The sequence below is a fragment of the Balaenoptera acutorostrata genome, chromosome 6 (genome assembly GCF_949987535.1).
Source record: "Balaenoptera acutorostrata chromosome 6, mBalAcu1.1, whole genome shotgun sequence".
Taxonomy (NCBI): Eukaryota; Metazoa; Chordata; class Mammalia; order Artiodactyla; family Balaenopteridae; genus Balaenoptera; species Balaenoptera acutorostrata.
Window position 1 is genome coordinate 37,757,208 of NC_080069.1, and position 22,044 is coordinate 37,779,251.

General features: G+C 37.3%; 1 protein-coding gene across 8 annotated transcripts in view; it reads left to right on the forward strand.

Annotated features, from left to right (window-relative positions):
* The window catches only part of FANCC (FA complementation group C), a 268,384-nt gene that overhangs the window by 183,088 nt on the left and 63,252 nt on the right, over positions 1-22,044 (forward strand). For all 8 annotated transcript variants that reach the window (XR_009008706.1, XM_057548936.1, XM_057548933.1 and 5 more), the window contains 2 exons: positions 10,099-10,212; positions 11,134-11,198. Coding sequence is in view for 7 of the 8 variants with exons in the window: in XM_057548936.1 (XP_057404919.1) it covers positions 10,099-10,212; positions 11,134-11,198 (179 nt within the window). In the remaining variant the exon portion in view is untranslated. The remainder of the gene's footprint in view (positions 1-10,098; positions 10,213-11,133; positions 11,199-22,044) is intronic.

Consider the following 22,044-nt stretch of genomic DNA (forward strand, 5'->3'; position numbering starts at 1 on the left):
CATTTTTTTTTTCTTTATTCTGCTCTGCAGTAGTTATTTCCACTATTTTATCTTCCAGGTCACTTATCCGTTCTTCTGCCTCAGTTATTCTGCTGTTGATTACTTATAGAGAATTTTTAATTTCATTTATTGTTGTTCATCATTGTTTGTTTGCTCTTTAGTTCTTCTAGGTCCTTGTTAAATGTTTCTTGTATTTTCTCCGTTCTATTTCCAAGATTTTTGATCATCTTTACTATCATTACTCTGAATTCTTTTTCAGGTAGACTGCCTATTTGTTCTTCATTTGTTTGGTCTGGTGGGTTTTTACCTTGTTCCTTCATCTGCTGTGTGTTTCTCTGTCTTCTCATTTTGCTTGACTTAAACTGTGTTTGGGGTCTCCTTTTCGCAGGCTGCAGGTCGGTAGTTCCCATTGTTTTTGGTGTCTGCCCCCAGTGCCTAAGCTTGGTTCAGTGGGTTGGGTAGGCTTCCTGGTGGAGGGGACTGGTGCCTGTGTTCTGGTGGATGAGGCTGGATCTTGTCTTTCTGGTGGGCAGGACCGCATCCAGTGGAGTGTTTTGGGGTGTCTGTGAACTTAGTATGATTTTAGGCAGCCTCTCTTCTAATGGGTGGGGTTGTGTTCCTGTCTCGCTAGTTGTTTGGCATAGGGTGTCCAGCACTGTAGCTTGCTTGTTGTTGAGTGGAGCTGGGTCTTAGTGTTGAGATGGAGATCTCTGTGAGAGCTTTCGTCGTTTGATATTACATGGGGCCAAGAAGTCTCTGGTGGACCAGTGTCCTGAACTTGGCTCTCCCACTTCAGAGGCTGAGGCCTGACACACGGCCGGAGCACCAATTCCCTGTCAGCCACTCGGCTCAGAAGAAAAGAGAGAAAAAGAAAGAAAGAAAGAAAGGAAACAATAAAGTTATTAAAATTAAAAATAAAAAAATAAGAAAGTAATAAAAAAAAAAGGAAAGAACAACCAAAGCAAAAAACAAATCCACCAATGATAACAAGTGCTAAAAACCATACAAAAAACAAAAACAAAAAAAAAACAGAAAAAATCGGACAGACAGAACCCTAGGACTAAAGGTAAAAGTTTCTTTGAGGACTTTCAGCTTTCAGGGTAAGGCTTGGCCAGTAAATTGTGGATAATTTCAGCCCTTCTCATGGTAGAGACCACCCGTCACCCCCTAGACCTATGGCAGGCAGCTTTACCTGCGTTCCTAGATAGGCTTGCAGGAAAAAGGGTGAGCAGTGCTTGATAAATTTTGGTGTAGTATCAAAGAAGAATGTGTGTAATTGTGTGAAGAAGCTATTATAATACTCCTGCCTTTGAAAACTACATATCTATGTGGGGCTAGACTCTCCGTATAGTTCAACCAAAAAAAAATATTGCAACAAATTAAATGCAGCAGTAAGTACAAGAGTCCAGCTGTCTTCTTTCAAGCCATATAGGAAAGAAATTTGCAAACATATGAAAGAGTGCTGGGCTTCTCTTGGTGGCGCAGTGGTTAAGAATCTGCCTGCCAATCCAGGGTACACGGGTTCAAGCCCTGGTCTGGGAAGATCCCACATGCCTTGGAGCAGCTAGGCCCATGCTCCACAACTACTGAGCCTGCGCTCTAGAGCCCATGAACCAAAAATACTGAGCCTGTGTGCCTCAGCTACTGAAGCCCCTGCCCCTGGAGCCCGTGCTCCGCAACCAGGGAAGCTACTACAATGAGAAGCCCGCGCACCGCAATGAGAAGCCCACACACCGCAACGAAGAGCAGCCCCCACTCGCTGCAACTGGAGAAGGCCCACACGCAGCAACAAAGACCCAGTGCAGCGAAAAATAAGTACATAAGAAGAGCACACTGTATACTTTAAAAAAAATTATAAAAAACCGACAGACAGAACCCTAGGACAAATGGTAAAAGCAATGATTTTGCTATACAGACAAAATCACAAAAAGAAACATACAGATACACACTCACAAAAAGAGAAAAAGGAAAATATATATGTATATAATAAAAAAAGGAAGAGAGCAACCGAATCAATAAACAAATCTACCAATGATAATAAGCTCTAAATACTAAACTAAAATAAACATAACACCAGAAACAAAATTAGATGCAGAAAGCAAACCCCAAGTCTGCAGTTGCTCCCAAAGTCAACCACCTTAATTTTGGGATGGTTCATTGTCTCTTCAGGTATTCCACAGATGCAGGGTACATCAAGTTGATTGTGGAAATTTAATCCGCTGCTCCTGAGGCTGCTGGGAGAGATTTCCCTTTCTCTTCTTTGTTCGCACAACTCCTGGGGTTCAGCTTTGGATGGGCCCCACCTGTGCGTGTAGGTCGCCTGAGGGCGTCTGTTCCCGCCCAGGCAGGAGGGGCTTAAAGTAGCAGCTGATTAGGGGCCTCTGGCTCACTCAGGCTGTGGGGAGGGAGGGGTACAGAATTCGGGCTGAGCCTGTGGCGGCAGAGGCCAGCCTGACGTTGCAACAGCCTGAGGCACGCCATGTGTTCTTCTGGGGAAGTTGTCCCTGGATCACGGGACCCTGGCAGTGGCGGGCTGCACGGACTCCCAGGAGAGGAGGTGTGGATAGTGACCTGTGCTCGCACACAGGGTTCTTGGTGGCTGCAGCATCAGCCTTAGTGTCTCATGCCTGTCTCTGGTGTCCGTGCTGATAGCCGCGGCTCGCGCCCATCTCTGGACCTTGTTTAGGCGGTGCTCTGAATCCCCTCTCCTCGCGCACCACAAAACAATGGTCTCTTGCCTCTTAGGCAGCTCCAGACTTTTTCCCGGACTCCCTCCTGGCTAGCTGTGTCACACTAGCCCCCTCCAAGCTGTGTTCACGCAGCCAACCCCAGTCCTCTCCCTGAGGTCTGACCTCCAAAGCCTGAGCCTCAGCTCCCAGCCCCCACCCGTCCCGGCGGGTGAGCAGACAGGCCTCTCGGGCTGGTGAGTGCTGGTCGGCACCGATCCTCTGTGCGAGAATCTCTCTGCTTTGCCCTCCGCACCCCTGTTGCTGCGCTCTCCTCCGTGGCCCCAAAGCTTCCCCCCAACCCACTCCCCATCTCTGCCAGTGAAGGGGCTTCCTAGTGTGTGGAAACTTTTCCTCCTTCACAGCTCCCTCCCACTGGTGCAGGTCCCGTCCCTATTCTTTTTTTTTTTTCCATCCCTATTCTTTTGTCTCTGTTTTCCTTTTTCCCTACCCAGATATGTGGGGAATTTCTTGCTTTTTGGGAAGTCTGAGGTTTTCTGCCAGCATTCAGTAGGTGCTCAGTAGTTGTTCCACATGTAGAGGTATTATTGATGTATTTGTGGGGAGGAAGGTGATCTCCACGTCTTACTCCTCCACCATCTTGAAGGTCCCTCCTCGGGAGAAGTAAGTTTGACCAGGTAGGCTGAGGCCCTGTAGGGGAGGCTATGCTTAGGAATCCAGTGAAGGATTGGAGTAGTAGGGGTTACAGGAACATTTCCCATGTCTTTGCCCACACACCATGGCCACTTTTCCACCGCCCTTCTCTAATCCTTCTAGTCATTTTTCTCTGTCTAGCGCAGCCAACATTACATATACCCTCTCTTTCCTATACCTCCTTCTCCTTTCTCTTTCTCTCCTTCCCTAGCTGTCAGAATCAGCTCAGAAGTCATCATCTCTGGGAGCACTCTGAAACCCTACAGTTAGAATTAATCATTACTTCCTCTGTTTCCACAGTGATTGTCTTACCCCTTCATTATAGCACTTAGTGCATTCTGTCTTGTATTATGGATATTTCCATCTCTATCTCCCTTCATAAGATTGTAGGGGACTTCTTATCACAATAACCCCAGTAGAGTGGCTTGAATGCAGATCATACTTAATATATGTTTGTTGATGAATGAATGAATGAATAAGGGATCCTTGTTTACAAAAGTTTATTTATATTATGTGTAAAGAGATAGATGTAGTAGAGACCAAAGTGGAGGAAATTCTAAAGGACTTTAATGATCAGATGAAGAAATGGTTTGGAGAAGTATAAAATATGTGCTCTGTCTCAGTTCAAGAGTATTGACCACAATTTGGCTCTCCTAACCCTTTGCCTGAGCATAAACCACAGCCCTTCTTCCACACCCATACCCTGCGCCAAACCACAGCCTCATAGCTCCAGCTTTACTAACCCGCCTATGAATGTGCTGCCTGTTACAAGACGGAGCAGATACAATGAGACTAGGACAAGAAAGAACACCTGAAAACAAGGGAAATGGATTTTCCCCTGATTTATTTAAAACGTTTCTTCGCGAAAGTTCACTTTCATGGTATAAGCAGTTTTAAGTGGCTTTTCAAACATTAGCAGAGTTCTTCAAACTCATACATGAATCAAAATTGGGCTTAAAATGTTTTATGCACAGCTGTGTTGGGTCCTGCACTTTCCACGCTTGAAGGATTTTAGATCACTAGTCAGCGTGTTGCATTTGCATGTTTTCTTTATGCCTTTCAAATCGGAGCCTATTCATATACATGCACACCTTTTTGTAGATAATGATTTATGTATTTAGAAGCTCACTTCCTCATAAGTAAAATGAGGGGGTTGGAGTAGAAGATTTCCAAGATTGCTTTGTCAGCATTTTAAAATGAGTCAATTATCATGTGACTGTAGGAATTAATTTTTGTCCAAGGGCCAGTGCCTACAGAATCTTTAATGGTTTTTTCTTTAGAATGTTTGCCACCAGGTGGCAGTAAGAAAAATTATTCTTAGCGATGAGAAGTGCTTATCAATTTTTAAGTTTACTTTAAAAGAGAGATTTTGAGGTCTAAAGTTTAAGGTGTCTGTTTTGAAGTTATGCAACCATAGCCAGGCCTCAGTATGTTGTTTCTAGGACTTATGCTTATTTCATCCAGGGATAAAACTCTTGTGTCCCTTCATAGCAATTTGTATTAGGGAATTATGAGAAAAAACACATAAGTTAAAGCGCGTAATTGCATTTTACAAAACATTTTTTTATGATAAAAAGTAAGATGATAATTGTAGGAACTTTGGAAATACAAGTAGTATAAAGAAGAAATTTTAAATCACTCCCAGAAATAATATATGTTAACTGTTTGTCATGTTTCTTCCTAGTATTTTTTTGCATGCAAAATTAATATCACATTGAATATACAGTTTTTACACCTTGATTTTCAAATTAATGTTACATTGTCTTTTCCTATGTCATTAAATGTCTTTTTTACAATGTGATTCATGCTGTTGGATAAACCATGATGGATTCAACCAATCCAATGTTGTTGGGTGCTTTGGTTGCTTCTAGTTTTTCACTGTTATAAGTATTACTTTCATGAACCTAAATCTTTCCTTAGGATATATTTTTGGAAATCAAATTACTGGATAAAAGGATATGAATTTCAGTGCTTTGGTTACATATTATCAAGTGACTTCCCAGGAAGGCTTTACAAATTTGTGCTCCCAGGACTTCCCTGGTGACGCAGTGGTTAAGAATCCGCCTACTGGTGAAGGGGACACGGGTTCAAGCCCTGGTCTGGGAAGATCCCACATGCCGTGGAGCAACTAAGCCCATGTGCCACAACTGCTGAAGCCCACGTGCCCTAGAGCCTGTGCTCCGCAGCAAGAGAAGCCACCTCAATGAGAAGCCCGCACACCACAACGGAAGAGTTAACCCCCACTCGTCGCAACTAGAGAAAACCCACACGCAGCAACGAAGACCCAACGCGGCCAAAAATAAATAAGTAAATAAAAAATAAATTTATTTATTTAAAAAAAAATTTGTGCATCCAACAGCAATGGAGTGCCCCTTACCACATCCTTGCCAACACTGAGTATTAAGGTATAGGGTTGTTTTTCTTTTTCTTTTTTAAACAGAGCAAGAGGTAGGGTGGGGAACTAATCTTTATAGCATTTGATTTTTTAAAAAATCAGTTTCTAACCATATCATTTTGGGAATTTAAGCCAAGAGAGGTTTGCCAGTTAAGTTATTTTCGTCTTTCCAAGACCTTAAGCATTATAGTCAGCTTGTATAATGCAGGTGTTGTGAATACTATCAAGGAAACTGTTTATGGCTATTTTAAACATTACTCAGGAATTATTTACAGTCCCTGATTGCACCTTCTGAATCTATTGAATGTCCTAGATTTTTTTTTTTAACTTTCATTGGCTCAGCTACCGGAGTAACCCATGCAGTTTTGGGGAGACAGCCTCCATGCCTTGGTCCAGCACCCAGCATGTGAGTGCTTCTGGGCAGCACTGGATTACAAGGGAAAGCCTTTACATGGTTTTCCTTAAGACCTACAATCTTAGCTGACCCTTAACTGTTACTGGCTTGAAACTGGTTTTCTTCTATTGTGCATACAGTGTGTTACTTTCTGTCTCAACTGGGTCTGTAGTACTTCATGCTTTAATTTTTAAAAGTCAATCAAGTGAATTATGATGGCAGCCACTGGTTTCTAGGTGGCTTAATTGAAACTTTGCTTAATTGAATTGTATTAAAAACTGAATTTATGGGACTTTAAGTGATATGCCATACTTAGAGAATGCAGCCCAGTGCTTCACACATGGTAAGCACTCAAAAAACTTTGGTTGTTATAATTGTTAGAATTCCCTCAAGAAGCAACACTTAACCAGGTAAATGGACTAGAACATACTAAAATCTTGGGGGACCAAAGAGCCTTCAGGGCCCCAAACAAGCTAGTGAGGGAAAGTCAGCCCTAGGCAAGGGCTGCAAAACCAGTGGGGCCAGGTTCATCCTTTGGAGAGAAGTTTGGGCTTCACCATAAGAGTTATTGGGAGTCTTAAGCTGAATACCAATCAGATTTGCATTGTTAACCTATTCTAGCTGCTTCATGGAGAATGCATACAGGGAGATTCCCTACAAGGTTTGGCCACAGAGTAGGTAACCAGCCTTGGGCATGTTACTTACTTTCAGTGTGTCTCAGTTTCCTCATCTATAACACATTTAATAGTAGCACTTACCCCATAGGCTGTGGGGATTAAATGAGTTGATATTGATAGAACAGCTCCCAGCATATAAGTGCTTTAAATGTTTGTTGAATAGAATGCCAAAAGTCTGGTAGCAGAAAGTTAAGCAGTTCCAGTGCTGCCCTCCCTCCATCTAACATCAGACTGACCTCCTCTGTGAAAAACCCAGACTGCTCCTGACTCTGAACCATTGGCTGCCTCGTTTCCAAATAAGGAAACTGGGCTTCCTCTCTCCCCCTGCCTGGTCTGGTGTGGGCACCTCCACATGGATGCGGCATATGGTTGGCCAAGCCTGGACTTTCCTTCACCAGAACACCTACATTGCACCCCACACAGGGAGTCAGGTCCCACTTGCTGAGAGCACCATGTGTGCTCCTTGCTGTGGTGAACTAAGCAGAATCCACCAGTAAACACCGCCTCTCAAAGGATGGTACATTGGCTGTAATTAACTTCTCCTGGCTCTGCCAACCTAACCACAACTGCTTGATCTCACCCAGATTGCACTTAGTGTTTGAAAATAACTGGGAGATGAACTCTCCTGGGGCTATTGTCAGCTCTTGTTTGCTTTCTGTATTTATAAAGGACAGCTTTGAACTGAAAGGAAAAAAAGGCCAATACATGCAGGTAGCTTCCATCCAGACTTTTCTTCACTCTAGAAGGAGCCTTTTCATTATCTTATACCTTATTAAAAAGTTCACTTTAACTCTGTAAATTTTCTGTTTTTCTCCCTCTCCAGTTGTTTCATTTTTTGTGAATCACATTATGCATGTGGCTGGGCCTTTTTTTGTTGTTGTTTAAATCATGAATATCTTCTACTGAGTAGTAATATTTCAAAGTTACTTTGTTAGCTTGCTATAAACTCTTATAATTTGAAAACAGTAAATGGGATCTCATGTAAGGACAGCAGGTTTCAATCTCTATTACTTAGTAGTGTTGCCTGGAGTTCTGTTTTGAGGATACTGAGGCAAGTCTGAGCTCACAGGGAGAAAGTACCATGATCCACACGAAAGGGTGCACACCAGATTGGGGTAGATTTTTCCCCGGGGGGAAGGACTGCTGTAGAATTGTGGTGGGGAAAAGGAGAGGTGGCACAGAAGTCTTCCTTGGTGTTTCTAATGCTTTATTAAGTTACATGGTGGGCAAAATTTGTCATTTTAGATCTTTTGAATATGTGAAATCGTTTATGATAGATTTGAAAAGAGTGACATGATGGATTAGTGATATATGCCCTTTTGTGTTAACTGGTGTGTTTGTTGCCCCAGCCTCGTGGGGCCTACCCGTGACTGAAGTGATGCATAGCCTCTTCCCTAGATTTGACTGCCTTAAGTATTTGTGTATGAACTCACACACATTTATACAAATTCATTTTATCTTGTAATGTGTACTCACAAAATGCAGTACAAGACTTTAAAAAAAGAATTAAAATGACTGTCGGCTGGCTAATGAGTATACAAAAAACCACTGGGTTTTATACACTTAAAGGGGTGAATTTTATGGTATAAGAATTATATCTCAATAAAGCTGTTGTTAAAACATAAAATATTTCCAAATAACACTTTTCAGAAAGTAAAGATATTTTTCCTGATTAAAAAGTAGTACAAACAAATATACGAAACTGGAAAGTGTACTGAAGTAGAAAGAAGAAAAAAGATATAAACCTGTACTAGCACCATCCCAGAGACTGTTAACATTTGCTGATATTTTCTTCCATTATTTTTTCATTCCCATGTCTGGATTGTTTTTATATTGATAAGATCATTTCTGTATATACAATTTTGCATCTTCCTTTCTTCATTTAACATTATAACCATTTAAAATGCTGTCATAAATTCTTTATAAGCATTTTAATGGCTTACAGTGAGCCATGGTATTGAGGGTATTATAAATTAATCATTCCCTGCTGTTAGACATTTTTTACTATGAGAAATAACACTGTAGTGAACATCTTTGAGCATAATCCCCATCATGATGTTTGGATTTATTTCCTTAAATGTATGTTAAAAGTTCTGAATGCTTTTAAAATCTTTAATATACATTCTCAAGTTGTTTTCTATAAAGTACGCCTCTACCAACCTATCAGGTGTCTTCATGTTACAAATATCTAGGCAGACATAGCCCTGGCAGTCCAAGCTTGGGTGTGGGTATGGTTTGTGTTACACTTGCTTACACTCTATAGGTGCCTTCGTGCAGTTCACAGTAGCAGTGATGTGTGGATCCCATTTGTATTTTTCCAAAAGCTCACACAGAGTACCTGTTTCAGAGAACCCAGATTAGCATTAGGTATTCATGTCTTTAAAACTCTTTAATTCATTTAGTGGAAAATGTTATGTTGATATTTAAATTTGCCTTTTTGAGTATGAGGCTGAACATTTATCCATGTGTTTCTTGGGCATTTGTGTTTTGTTTTAGGAATTATCTGTTCATACTCCTTTTTTATGCTCTTAGTATTTGTCATATGGTATTTTGCACACTAATTTGATTACATATGTCTGTATTATTTGTTGTTAATATTCTTCATAGTTTTGTGCTTATATTATTCGCTGGAAAACACAAGAGTTTTTTTGTTTTTTAATTTAGAACGATCAGTGATTTGCTCCCTTGATTTTCAGTTTACAAAGTTCTTCCCCATTCAGATATGTGAAAAGTACTTGTATTTTCTTCTTCTTTATTATTTTATTTCAGTTTTACATTGATCTCTTTAATTTACAGTAAATTCAAGTATATTTTGATAAATAACGTAAGGTGAGAATCTAATTTTTTTCAAATAGTTTTCCTAGCACCATTTATTGCATAATCTTTCCTTTGTGATTTGTGGTGTGTTCCTTGTTATGTATTAAATTATCATCTCTACTCTGATAAAAATATTTTACTGAGTTTGAAAACAGTAAAGATCACATTTTTAATATGGTTAAAGCACTGTTCATTAGTTATACATTTTTTTCACTGTTAGTATTTGTTTAAATTTACTTAATGTAATAATTTTATCACTAACTTATTTCTTCTTTATATCTGAATCAAAGTGACCTGGGTTATTTGGACAAATTAAGATTATTCATTTCACAGAGACCACCCCATTTACAAATGACCCAGATTCTAGGCATTATATATAATGGGGACTTACATTCACTTTTAAGACCTTTTTCTCTTTCTGTTTATGTTTTTTAGGGGTTGTTATCTCATATACTTTCCACATTCAGATCTGATATAAAAGAAGTTGATCTTTTTACTCAAGTTCTTGGGTATGCACCCACAGATTACTATCCTGGTTTACTTAAAAATGTGAGTATTTTTAATTTATTAGTATTGAAATTTTCATTGCTTAATGTACCATCTGCAAAAAAGGTAAACGGAAATATTTCACTTCTCCAGGAGAGATGTTTAACTTTTCTATGTTTATCTCTTCTTACCTTGGGCGGACTTATGGCCATGTAAGGAAAAAATGTGAGATGGGAGATTATGAGAAAGAAGAAGGAAACCAGGAGAGGTTATTCTAAATCAACCAACCTCTCTGTCGCTTAACACATACATCTCATTTATTCTCTCAAAGATTTTTGGGAGAAAAGATTTCCTTAACCAATATAAACACAGCCTTTTACTGTTGGACAAATTTCATATTTAAAAATAAGCTGATAGGAATTTTATGTTAAAGCAAAATATTCAATAAATAACAATCTTGTAAATAGTATTATATATTTACATCTTAGTATTAAAGCTGTGATTTCGTCTACCTTAAATTTTAGCCAAATTCAAGAAATTTTAACTTATGGTCTTAACATAGATAGCTCTTCTAAAAAATGTTATGAGATTTTTAATGTTTATTAACTATTCCTGTCTTTTGGAAGCTTTATATGTGAATAGCATTTTAAAAGAATAAAGAACTAAGTTAAGAAAGAAAAAAAAGTAAGCTAACTCTAACATGGTTTTATTTTTAACAGGTTTGGTTTTAATTTGGGGGAAATCAATGACTTGTCTATTACTCATTTGCTTACATCAGAATATGGAGTAACAGACATTAAATATAAAATCCAAGTTATTAGTAAATGTGACTTGGCACTGCTTTGACAAAGTAAGACAAAGAAAGGATTGGTGGGGGAAGAGAGTAGGGAATCTCAACGGAAATATCACTCACATCAAGAAAAATAGAACTGATGTAATCCTGTTTGCAGCGTGAGTTAACCTGCAACTGATTTTGTTTTACAGATGGTTTTATCATTAGTGTCTGAACTCAGAGAGAATCATCTTAATGGATTTAACACTCAAAGGCGGTAGGTGTTAAACTAAACGTCTCCATTCTCAAGTTTCAAAATGTATCAGTTTGGTTATGAGAGGAAAATTTTATAATTCTTAGGAAATGCATGTTCATAGTTATGGTTGTATTCTATGTGGAGAGATTATTTTCAGGGGATACATGGCAAATTGGTAAGTTTTACAAATTTTCTTTTTTTAATTACTGTTCTCTCAATTCTCAGGTCAGTAAGTAGATCATGCAATGACTCTTGGGCACCCATTGAGTAAAAAGCCCCACATATGCAGTATGGAACACAAAAGGAAGAAGTGTGCAGCTCAGTGTGAGTGTGTAGCGTTCAGACACACACATACACGATCAGAATATTTACAAGGCAATAGATACTTGATGTACACAAATAACCTGTTTTAAGAAACATAATATTCCAAAATCTAGACTAAACAAATCAAACAGATTCAGACAAATTAAAAGTCAGTTAATCATATTACAAAATGTTTCTTCACTATATGAAGGAATTCAAAGTTGTTTTTATTGGTGAGCATTTCATTTTTAACAACTCATTAAGAGAATCTGGGGGCCAAAGAAATTTGTGGCTTTTTTTTTGGTAAAGCTATTGGCAATTAAAGCTCTATCAGAAATGGTCTTTGCCCTCAGCCTTTAGGAATCCTTTGCATTTAGCACCTTAAAATAAACTATGAAACTCTTATATGAAAACACTGGAGAAAATCTTCATGACATTAGATTTGGCAGGGATTTTTGGAATATGACACCAAAAGCAGAAGAAACAAAGCAAAAGTAGATAAATTGGATTTCATTAATATTAAGACAACACCTACTAAGTGAGTGAAAACGTTTGGGAATGATATATTGGATAAGGGACTAATATCCAGACTATATAAAGAACTCCTAAACCTCAACAACAAGAAAAAACTCAGTTCAAAAATGGGTAAGAGACTTGACTAGACACTCCTCCAAAGATGTACAACTATCCAATAAGCACATTAAAAAATGTTTAAAATTACCAATTATGGAAATGCAAATTAAAATCACAGTGGTATATACCACAACATACCTAGTAGGATGGCTATAATTTAAAAACCGAACAAACAAAATGGAAAATGACAAATGTTGGCAAGGATGTAGAGAAAGTAAAACCCTTATACATTGCTGATGAGAATGTAAAATGGTGCAGCCCTAGTGGAAAACAGTTTGGCAGTTCCTCAAAAAGTTAAGCATAGAATTTCCATAAGTCCTAGCAATTCCACTCTTTGGTATATATTCCAAAAAATTGAAAACAGGGATTTGAACAGATACCTGTAAACCAATGTTCATAGCAGCATTGTTCACAATAGCCAAAAGGTGGAAACAACCAAGTGCCCATCAACAGGTGAACAGATAAACAAAATGTGGTATATAAATATAAAAGAATACTATTCAGTCATAAAAAGGAAAACAATTTTTACATATGCAAGAACGTGGATGGACCTTGGAAACATCATGCTTTGTGAAATAAGCCAGCCACAGAAGGACAAATATTCTATGATTCCACTTATATAAGGTACCTAGAATAAGCAAAGTCATAGAGGTAGGAAACAGAATAGAGGTTATCAGGGGCTTGAGGGAATGGAATTATTGTTTCATAGGTACATAGTTAATGTTGGAGATGATTAAAACTTTGGGTATAGACTGTGGTGACAGAAGGTGAATGTATTTAATACCATGGAATGGTTACCACTTATAAATGGTTAAAATGATAACTATTATGTGTGTTTTACCACAATAAAAAAAAAATTAAACAAGAAAAAAAAAACCAAATGTGATACCACTATACACTCCCTCAAATGACTAAAATTTAAAACACTCACATTATGTGTTGGAAAGGATATGGAACTACTGGATTTCTCAGACACTGTTTTTAAGAATGTGAAGTGGGGTGACTACTTTGGTAAACAGTGTGGCGGTTTACTATAAAGTTAAACATACACTTACCACTGAGCCCACCAATTCCACTCTTGAGTATTGTCATGACAAATGAAAATATAAGTATTCACAAATATTTCTATATATTCATAGCTGCTTTATTTGTAATAGTTCAAAACCAGAAACAATCCAAAGGACCATCTGCAAGTGAATGCATAAACAAATAAAAAATTATCTTTTACCACTTTTTAAAAAATGAAAAGACAGGTCATAGACTGTGAGAAAGTATTTTCAAATCATACATCTGATAAAGGGCTCATACCCAGAATATACAAAGATCCCAGTAATAAGACAAATAACCCTGTTATGAAATAGGCAAAAGATTGGAATACATGTCACCAAAAATATATATACAAATGGCTAATAAGCACACAAATGCTTGTATATGAATGTTCAAAGTGGCATTATTCATAGTAGACAAAAAATGGAAGCAACCCAAATATCCATCAACTCATGAATGGATAAACAAAATATAGTATGTCCATACAATAGAATACTATTCCTCAGGAAAAAAGGAACAGTCTCCTGATTCATGCTATAATATGTGTGAACTTCAAAAACATAATGCTTAGTGAAAGAAGCCAGTCATGAAAGACCACATATTGTATGATTACATGCTTATAGAATGTCCAGAATAGACAAATCATACTATAGAAACAGAAAGTAGATTAGTTGTTGCCTGGGACTAGAGGTAGATACAGGGATTTCCTGCAGATGAGCACAAAAGATCTTGAAGTGATGGAAATGTCCTGAAAGTGGATGATGCTGATGATGATGGTTGTCCAAGTCAGTAATTTGTTAAAAATCTTTGAATTGTACATTTCAAATAGGTGCATTTTGTGGTATATAAAGTATACCTTAAAAAGTAATAAGAAGAGCCCGTAGGGTGCATGGAAAGCACTTACCATCATTTACACGTCAGGTAAAGACTTTGATTTAGCCTTGAAGTGAATGTTGAATAATGGATCTTTTAAATAATAGAGTTAAAAATTACTGAAGGGGACTTCAAAAATCAATAAGATGCAATGTGTACATACACCCCACACCAAACTCCCAATGTAGGTAAAGTTGATTTCTTAAAATTCAGTTAAGAATAAATAAAAACAAAAACAAAAAGCTGTTAACAAATAGAAAAGAGCAGCCAGACGTAGAAGATATTTGCAACTTGTAAAACAGACGAAGGACTAGTATGCAAACTATAGAAATGCCTCCTGCAAATCACTCATAAAGAGGCAAACACTCCAGTATGGAAATGGACAAGCTATATAAGCAGGTCATTACCAAAAGAGGAAAACTGAATAAATAATAAACATTTAAAAAATTCTTTAGGAGTGATGTCAGCAAGATAGAATAGGAAGCCCTAGTCCTGTTCCTCCACAGAGACACTAACTTAAAAATAGTGTATGACCCAAAGAGACTTTATGAGACTTCAGAAATCAATTACAAAGTCACAATACCCCTGGCAAACTCAAAGTCAAGCATAGCCATATCGAAACGGGTAAGAAAGCCATTTCATATCAACCACAGTAGCCCCTCCCCTAAGCTGGCCTGGCTTGGGAGGATTGGGAGGAAAAGTCCAGCTTGAAGTATCCCCCTTGGGAGGGAAAGACTGGAATGTGTCCAGTGTTCTAACTTTTGGGGGGCTACCTGAGGGACTGCTATCTGTCCTTCCTGACTCTGACCACTGACAGGGAATCGGCATACTTTCAATTGCTGGAGACCATGGAGAGTTAAAGAGAGCTCAGCTGCTCTTTGCAGCAACAGAGAACTGGCAGTGCCACAGACAGGTTGGCTCAGGTCAGCATGATTAGGACAAAGTACCCAACTCACAGCTTCTCTTTTGGGGTGGGGGTGGGGAGAAGAGTGGAATGTGCATACAATGTTACAACTTTTAAAGGGGCTACCCTAGTGATTAGTTTCTGTCTCCCCTGACTTGAGGCAGTAACAGAACCAGCATACTTTGGATGCCTGGGGGGCTGGAGAGAACAAAAGAGCTTAGTGGCTTGTTGCAGCATCAGAGAACCTGTGGTACCACAGATAAACACTAGAGGGAGGAAGAGATTATAAACTCCTGAAAAAGAAACTGGCAAAGCTCTAACTGGGAAATTATGTGCCTAGGCCCAGAGAAGATGCATCCCCAGAAAATGTTTGAAGGACCCACAGGTTCTCTAGCCAGGTTGATTGTGAAAGTCTTCTGTACAAAGCCAGTCTGTAAAGGCTGGGAGAGGTGACTGTTTCTTCAAATTCACAAAACAGAAAGAAATAATAAGGCACACAAAGAAACAGGAAAACGTGGCCCAATCAAAGGAATAAAAATAATCTCTACAAACCTACCCTAAAGAAATGGAGGTCTATGAATTACCTGGCAAAGAACTCAAAATAATCATTCTAAAGAAGCTCAATGCACTGCAGTAGAATACAGATAAACAACTAAACAAAATCAGAAAAATCATGCATGAACAAAATGGGACTATCAACAAAGAGATAGAAATTATTGAGAAACAACCAAATGGATATTCTGGAGCTGAAGAATACAATGATTGAATTGAAAAATTCACTGGAAGAGTTCAACAGTAGACTTGATCAAGCAGTTAACTTGAAGACATGTTATTTGAAATTATTAAATTAGGGGAATGTAAAGAAAAAAGAATAAAGAAAAGTAAATTAAGCCTAAGAACTCATGGGACACCATCAAGTGGACCAATTATATGCATTGTGGGAGTCCTAGAAGAAGAAGAGAGAAAGAAAAGGGCAAAGAGCTTATCAAATCTGAGGAAGGAATTGGACATCCAAATTAAAGAAGCTTAAAGAACTTTGACTAGGATGAGCCGAAAAGGCCCATTCTGAGACATGTTATAATCAAACTGTCAAAAGTCAAAGACAAGAGGTTGGAGGGGGAAAAAAAAGTCAAAGACAGAGAATGTTGACAACAGCAAGAAAAAACAACTCATCACATTCAAGGAAGCTCCCATAAGATTATAAGTGGATTACTCAGCAGAAACATTAAGGCCAGAAGGGAGTGGGATGATATATTCAAAGTGCTAAAAGTAAAAACCTGCCAACCAAGATGATAATATTCTGCCAACTGTCTGTGGCAGGAAGGAGAAATTAAGACCTTCCCAGATGAACAAAAGCTGAGGGAGTTCATCACCACTAGACTTGCTGTAAGAATTGTTAAAGGGAGTTTTCCAAGTTGAAACAAAAGGACTCTAGACAGCAACACAGGAGCATCCCAAGATACAAAATTCTCTGGTAAAAAGTAGATATGTAAACAAATACAAAACCATGTAACGGTGGTGCATAAATTACTTTTATTTCTTTTATAAAACTTAAAATATAAAATCAGAAAAAATAACGGTAACTGTAAAACTATGTTAATGGATACAAAATATTAAAAAGGTGTAACTTATGACATCAAAAACATAAAGCAGAGGGAGGAGATATAAAGCAGTAACGTTTTTTTCTGCAACTGAAGTTATCAGTTTAAAATAGATGGTATATATGTATACAATGGAATATTACTCAGCCACAAAAAACAAAATGTTGCCATTTGCAACATGAATGGACCTGGAGGGCATTGTGCCAAGTGAAATAAGTCAGACAGAGAAAGACAAATACTGTATGATATCACTTATAAGTGGAATCTAAAAAATCAGACAAACTAGTGACTATAACAAAAAGGAAACAGACTCCCCAGATATAGAGAACAAACTAGTAGTTACCAGTGAGGAGAGGGAAGGTGGAGAGTCAAGACAGAGAGGTACAAACTATTATATATAAAATAAATAAGCTACAAGGATGTATTGTACAACACAGGGAATATAACCAATATTTTATAATAACTATAAATGGAGCATAACCTTTAAAAATTGTGTACAGCTGTAATTTATATAATATTGTACATCAGCTACATCTCAATTTAAGAAAAAGTTAAAAAAATTTTAAAAATAAAATAGATTGCTTTAACCATAAGATATTTAATGTAATCCCCATGGTAACAACAAAGAAAATACCTATAGAAGTTGCACAAAGGAAAATGAGAAGGGAATCAAAGCATATCCCCACCAAAAAAAAATTTTTTTTTCAACAAAACAAAGGAAGGCAGCAAGTAAGGAAAAGAGGGACAGAACAACTGCAAGACATACAGAAAACAATGAAATGGCAATAGTAAGTCCTTCTCTGTTAGTAATTACTTTAAATGTAAATGGATCAAACGCTCCGATCAAAAAACATAGAGTTACTAAATGGATAAAAAACAGGGCCAACTATATGCTGTCTACAGGAGACTCATTTTAGATGTAAGGATATATATAAGCTGAAAGTGAAAAAGATATTCCATGCAAATGGTAACCACAAGAGAGCAGGGGTGACCATACTTATATTAGACAAAGTATAACTTAAGTCAACAACTGTTCCAAGAGACAAAGAAGGACAGTATATAATGATAAAGAGGATCAGTTCTCTAGGAAGATATAACAATTATATATGTACCTAACAGCAGAGCACCAAAATATATGAAGCAAACATTGATTGAAGGGAGAAATAGAAAGCAGGACAATAATAATAGGAGATTTCAATACCCCAGTTTCAATAATGTATAGATCAACCACACCAAAGGTCAATAAGGAAACAGAGGATTTGAAAAACATCATAAATGAACTGGACCTTATAGTTATATGTAGAACACTCTATAATAGCAGAATGTACATTATTCTCAAGCACACACAGAAATTCTCCAGGATAGATCATGTTAGGCCACAGAACAAGTCCTAACAAATTCAAGATTGAAATCATACCAAATACCTTTTCTAATCATGATGGTATGAAACTAAAAATCAGTAACAGGAGGAAAACTGGGAAATTCACAAATATGTGCAAATTAAACAGTATGCTATTGAAAAATTAATGGGTCAAATAAGAAATCACAAGGGAAATTAGAAAATATCTTGAGACAAATGGAAACAAAAACGCAATATACCAAAAATTATAGGATGCAGGAAAAGCATTATTAAGAGGGAAGTATCTAGTGGTAAACGCCTTCATTAAAAAAGAAGAGGGGACTTCCCTGGTAGTCCAGTGGTTAAGAATCGGTCTTGCAATGCAGGGGATGCCGGTTCGATCCCCGGTCAGGGAACTGAGAACCCACATGCTACGGGACAACTAAGCCCATGCCTCAGCTAATGAGCCTGGGTACTCTAGAGCCCGCGCACCGCAACTAAGACCTGATACAGCAAATAAATAAATAAATATTAAAAAAATAATAAAATAAAATAAAAATAAAAAAGAAGAGATATCTCAAATCAACAACATAATTTTATAACTCAGGGAGCTAGAAGAACAGGCTAAACCCAAAGATACAGCATGAATGGAAAAAAAAAAGATTACAACAGAAATAAACTAAATAGAGAATAGAAAAACAATAGAAAAAAATCAAAGAAACTAGGGTTGGTTTTTTTAAAAGATCAACAAAATTGACAAACCCTTAGCTAGACTAACAAAAATAGAATATTCAAGCAATAAATACCAGAAATGAAAGAGGAGACATTGCAACTGATGCCATGAAAATAGTAAGAATCATAAAAGAGACTATGAACTTTTTTACACCAATGAATTGAATAACCTAGAAGAAATGGGTAAATTTTTATAAACATACAACCTATTAATACTGAATTATAAACTTAAAAATCTGAACAGATCTATAACTAGTAAGGAGATAGAATCAGTAATCAAAAACCTCTCAACAAAGACAAGTCTAGGACCAGATAACTTCACTGGAGAATTCTACTAAACATTTAAAGAAGAATTAATACCAGTCCTTCCCAAAACTCTTTCAAAAAGTTAGAGAAGGGAATACTTCAATATTCATTTTATGGAGCCAGCCCTGATATCAAAATCATACAAATATACCACAAGAAAAGAAAACCAAGACCAATATCCCTGATGAATATTGATGCAAAAATCCTCAACAAAATACTAGCAAAAGAAACTCAACAACACATTAAAAACTGATGCAGCATGGCCAAGTGGGATTTATTCCTAGCATGCAAGGATGGTTCAACATACAAAAATTAATCAATGTGATACACCATATTAACAGAATGATGGACAAAGCCACACAATAATTTCCATTGATATAGAAAAATTATTTGATAAAATTCAATACCCTTTCATGATAAGAACATTCAACAGACTAGGAACAAGGGAACTACCTCAACCATAATAAAGACCATATGTAAAGGGCCCACAGCTAACATCAGACTCACTGGTGAAAGATTGAAAGCTGTTTTTTGAAAACCAGGAAGCAAAGATACCCTGTCTCACCACTTGTTTTCAACATAGTACTGAAGGCCAGAGCAATTAGGCAAGACAAAGAAATAAAAGCCATTCAAGTATAAAAGGAAAAAGTAAAATGATCTATGTTCATAGATGACATGATCTTATATGCAGAAAACCCTAAAGACTCCACAAGAAAACGGTTAGAGCTAAAAAATGAATTCAGCAAAGTTACAGGACACAGAATCAACACTCAAAAATCAGTTTTGGGCTTCCCTGGTGACGCAGTGGTTGAGAATCTGCCTGCCAATGCAGGGGACATGGGTTCGAGCCCTGGTCTGGGAAGATCCCACATGCTGCGGAGCAACTAGGCCCGTGAGCCACAGCTTCTGAGCCTGTGCGTCTGGAGCCTGTGCTCCGCAACAAGAGAGGCCGCGGTAGTGAGAGGCCCATGCACCGCGATGAAGAGTGGCCCCCGCTTGCTGCAACTAGAGAAAGTCCTCTCACAGAAACAAAGACCCAACACAGCCCAAAATAAATTAATTAATTAATTAATTTAAAAAAAAATCAGTTTTGTTTCTATACACTAACAATGAGCAATCCAAAAAGGGAATTTAAAAAACAATCCCATTTACAGTAGCATCAAAAAGAAAAAATGTTTAGGAATAAACTTAAGGAGGTAAAAGACTTGCACACTGCAAACTACAAAACATTAATGAAAGAAATTAAATATGACACAAATAAATGGTAAGGCATCCTGTGTTCATGTATTAGAAGACTCCATATTGTTAAAATATCCATACAACCCAATCAGTCTATAGGTGTGATGCAATTCTGTCAAAATCCAAATGGCATTCTTCTTTCGCAGAAATAGAAAAACATCCTAAAATTCATATAGCATCTCAAAGGACTCCAAATAACTAAAACAATCTTGAAAAGAAAAACAAAACTAGAGCCTTCATACTGCATGATTTCAAAACTACATTCATCAAAACAATTTGCTTACTGGCATAAAGCCAGACATGTAGACCCATGGAACAGACTAGCAGTGAAGTTGCAAAAAGATACCTGTAATATGTCATTACTTACATAAAATTTCAAAACACTCAAAACAATACTTACATATAAAGTAAAAGTGTTAAAACTATTCAGAAGTGATCTGCACCATTTTAGGGGAGTGCTAACTCCTGGAAGAGGAAATAGGATGAGAAGAAAGGTGTTCTAACTGTAAATGAAATATTTTATTTCTTAAAACATCAAATATAAATATTAATAAAATGTTAGCATTGTAAGATCGGGGCAGTGGGTATACAGTTGATGTTTAATAATTCTCTATGTTTTTGTATACGTCATAAGTTTTATAATTAAACTTTTAAAAACTAAAATGCAGTGTTACCTAGTAAAATGCTAAAAATTAGATAATATTCAAAATAAAGAAATGATTTCCTGCTTCCAGGTCTTGTTTCCAAAATAGCAGGTGTAGTTCATGAAAAAATAATCATCTTTAATCAGCCTTAGATTGCTTAGTATGTATTCCTCTCTGCCATTTTTCCCCTTTATTTACATATTTTTGCACTCTATCCATTATTTAATTATACTGGTCTCTTCAGACTTTTTTCTCAGAATTATTTGTGCTTTTCATGTTCTCAGTTTTGGACAAGAGAAGACAGCAGTTCAGAAAAGTGTCTAAGCTCTGCTAACCACCATCAGGAGAGCCTGCTGGAAGATATTAGCAGATCCTCTCTTTATAGCTGAGGCTCCGTTTGTACCAGATTGGGCCATTTTGCGGGGCAGGTTCATTTCCGAATTCATGACTGTTTCTTCATTAAGGATTTTCGTTTTTTAAAAACAACGTGGACAGATTTCCTGGTGCAGAGCAAAGTCCACTGAAGGGAGTCCATGCTGGCACCCCAGCTGGCAGTAGCAGCAAGGATAAAATGGTGATTAATTTGGTTAGTAGTTAAGAGCATTCTTAGTCAAGGCAAATCTGTGATTTAATTAGTAAAATTCTTAACTGAATTTACCAGGAATATGAGATACCTGTGCTAATAGAATGTCCTCTAGACACTGACACATCAATACATTCCTAATTTGCTCTATTGAATGATGTTTTCTATGGAGTTTTTTTTTTTTTTTTTCCTTTTTGGAGAGAATTTTAGAATTCAACAAAAGAAACTTCTTGTGGATATTTTTCTGAATGTGTTGTGTTTTTAGGGAAATTCAATCTCTTGGATTAGGTTCATTTATACTTACCAGAAGGTTGAATTTAAAAAGGAATTTGATACCCAGCATACTTTTTGAGTCTCATAAAGAGAGAGAGCTTTGAAAATCCTACTTTGAAGACCTAAAACCAGGAAGTTCTCTTCTACCTCCAGAAAAGACCCGGGTCCATAAAACCTTGTGTGAGACTCAGAACTCTTAAGTCTGCAGTTCTCTAGTGAATTATAAATTGAACCAAGTGTGTTCTTTTGTCTTGAGTAGGAACTAATCTTGTGAAATCAGTTAGTGGAATGGCATCATGATAATATTTGAAAGAGCTACCAAACATGCTGGAGCCATTACAGTTGTTGCTGTAATAAGTTATTATAATAATTAAAATATGTATCATAATG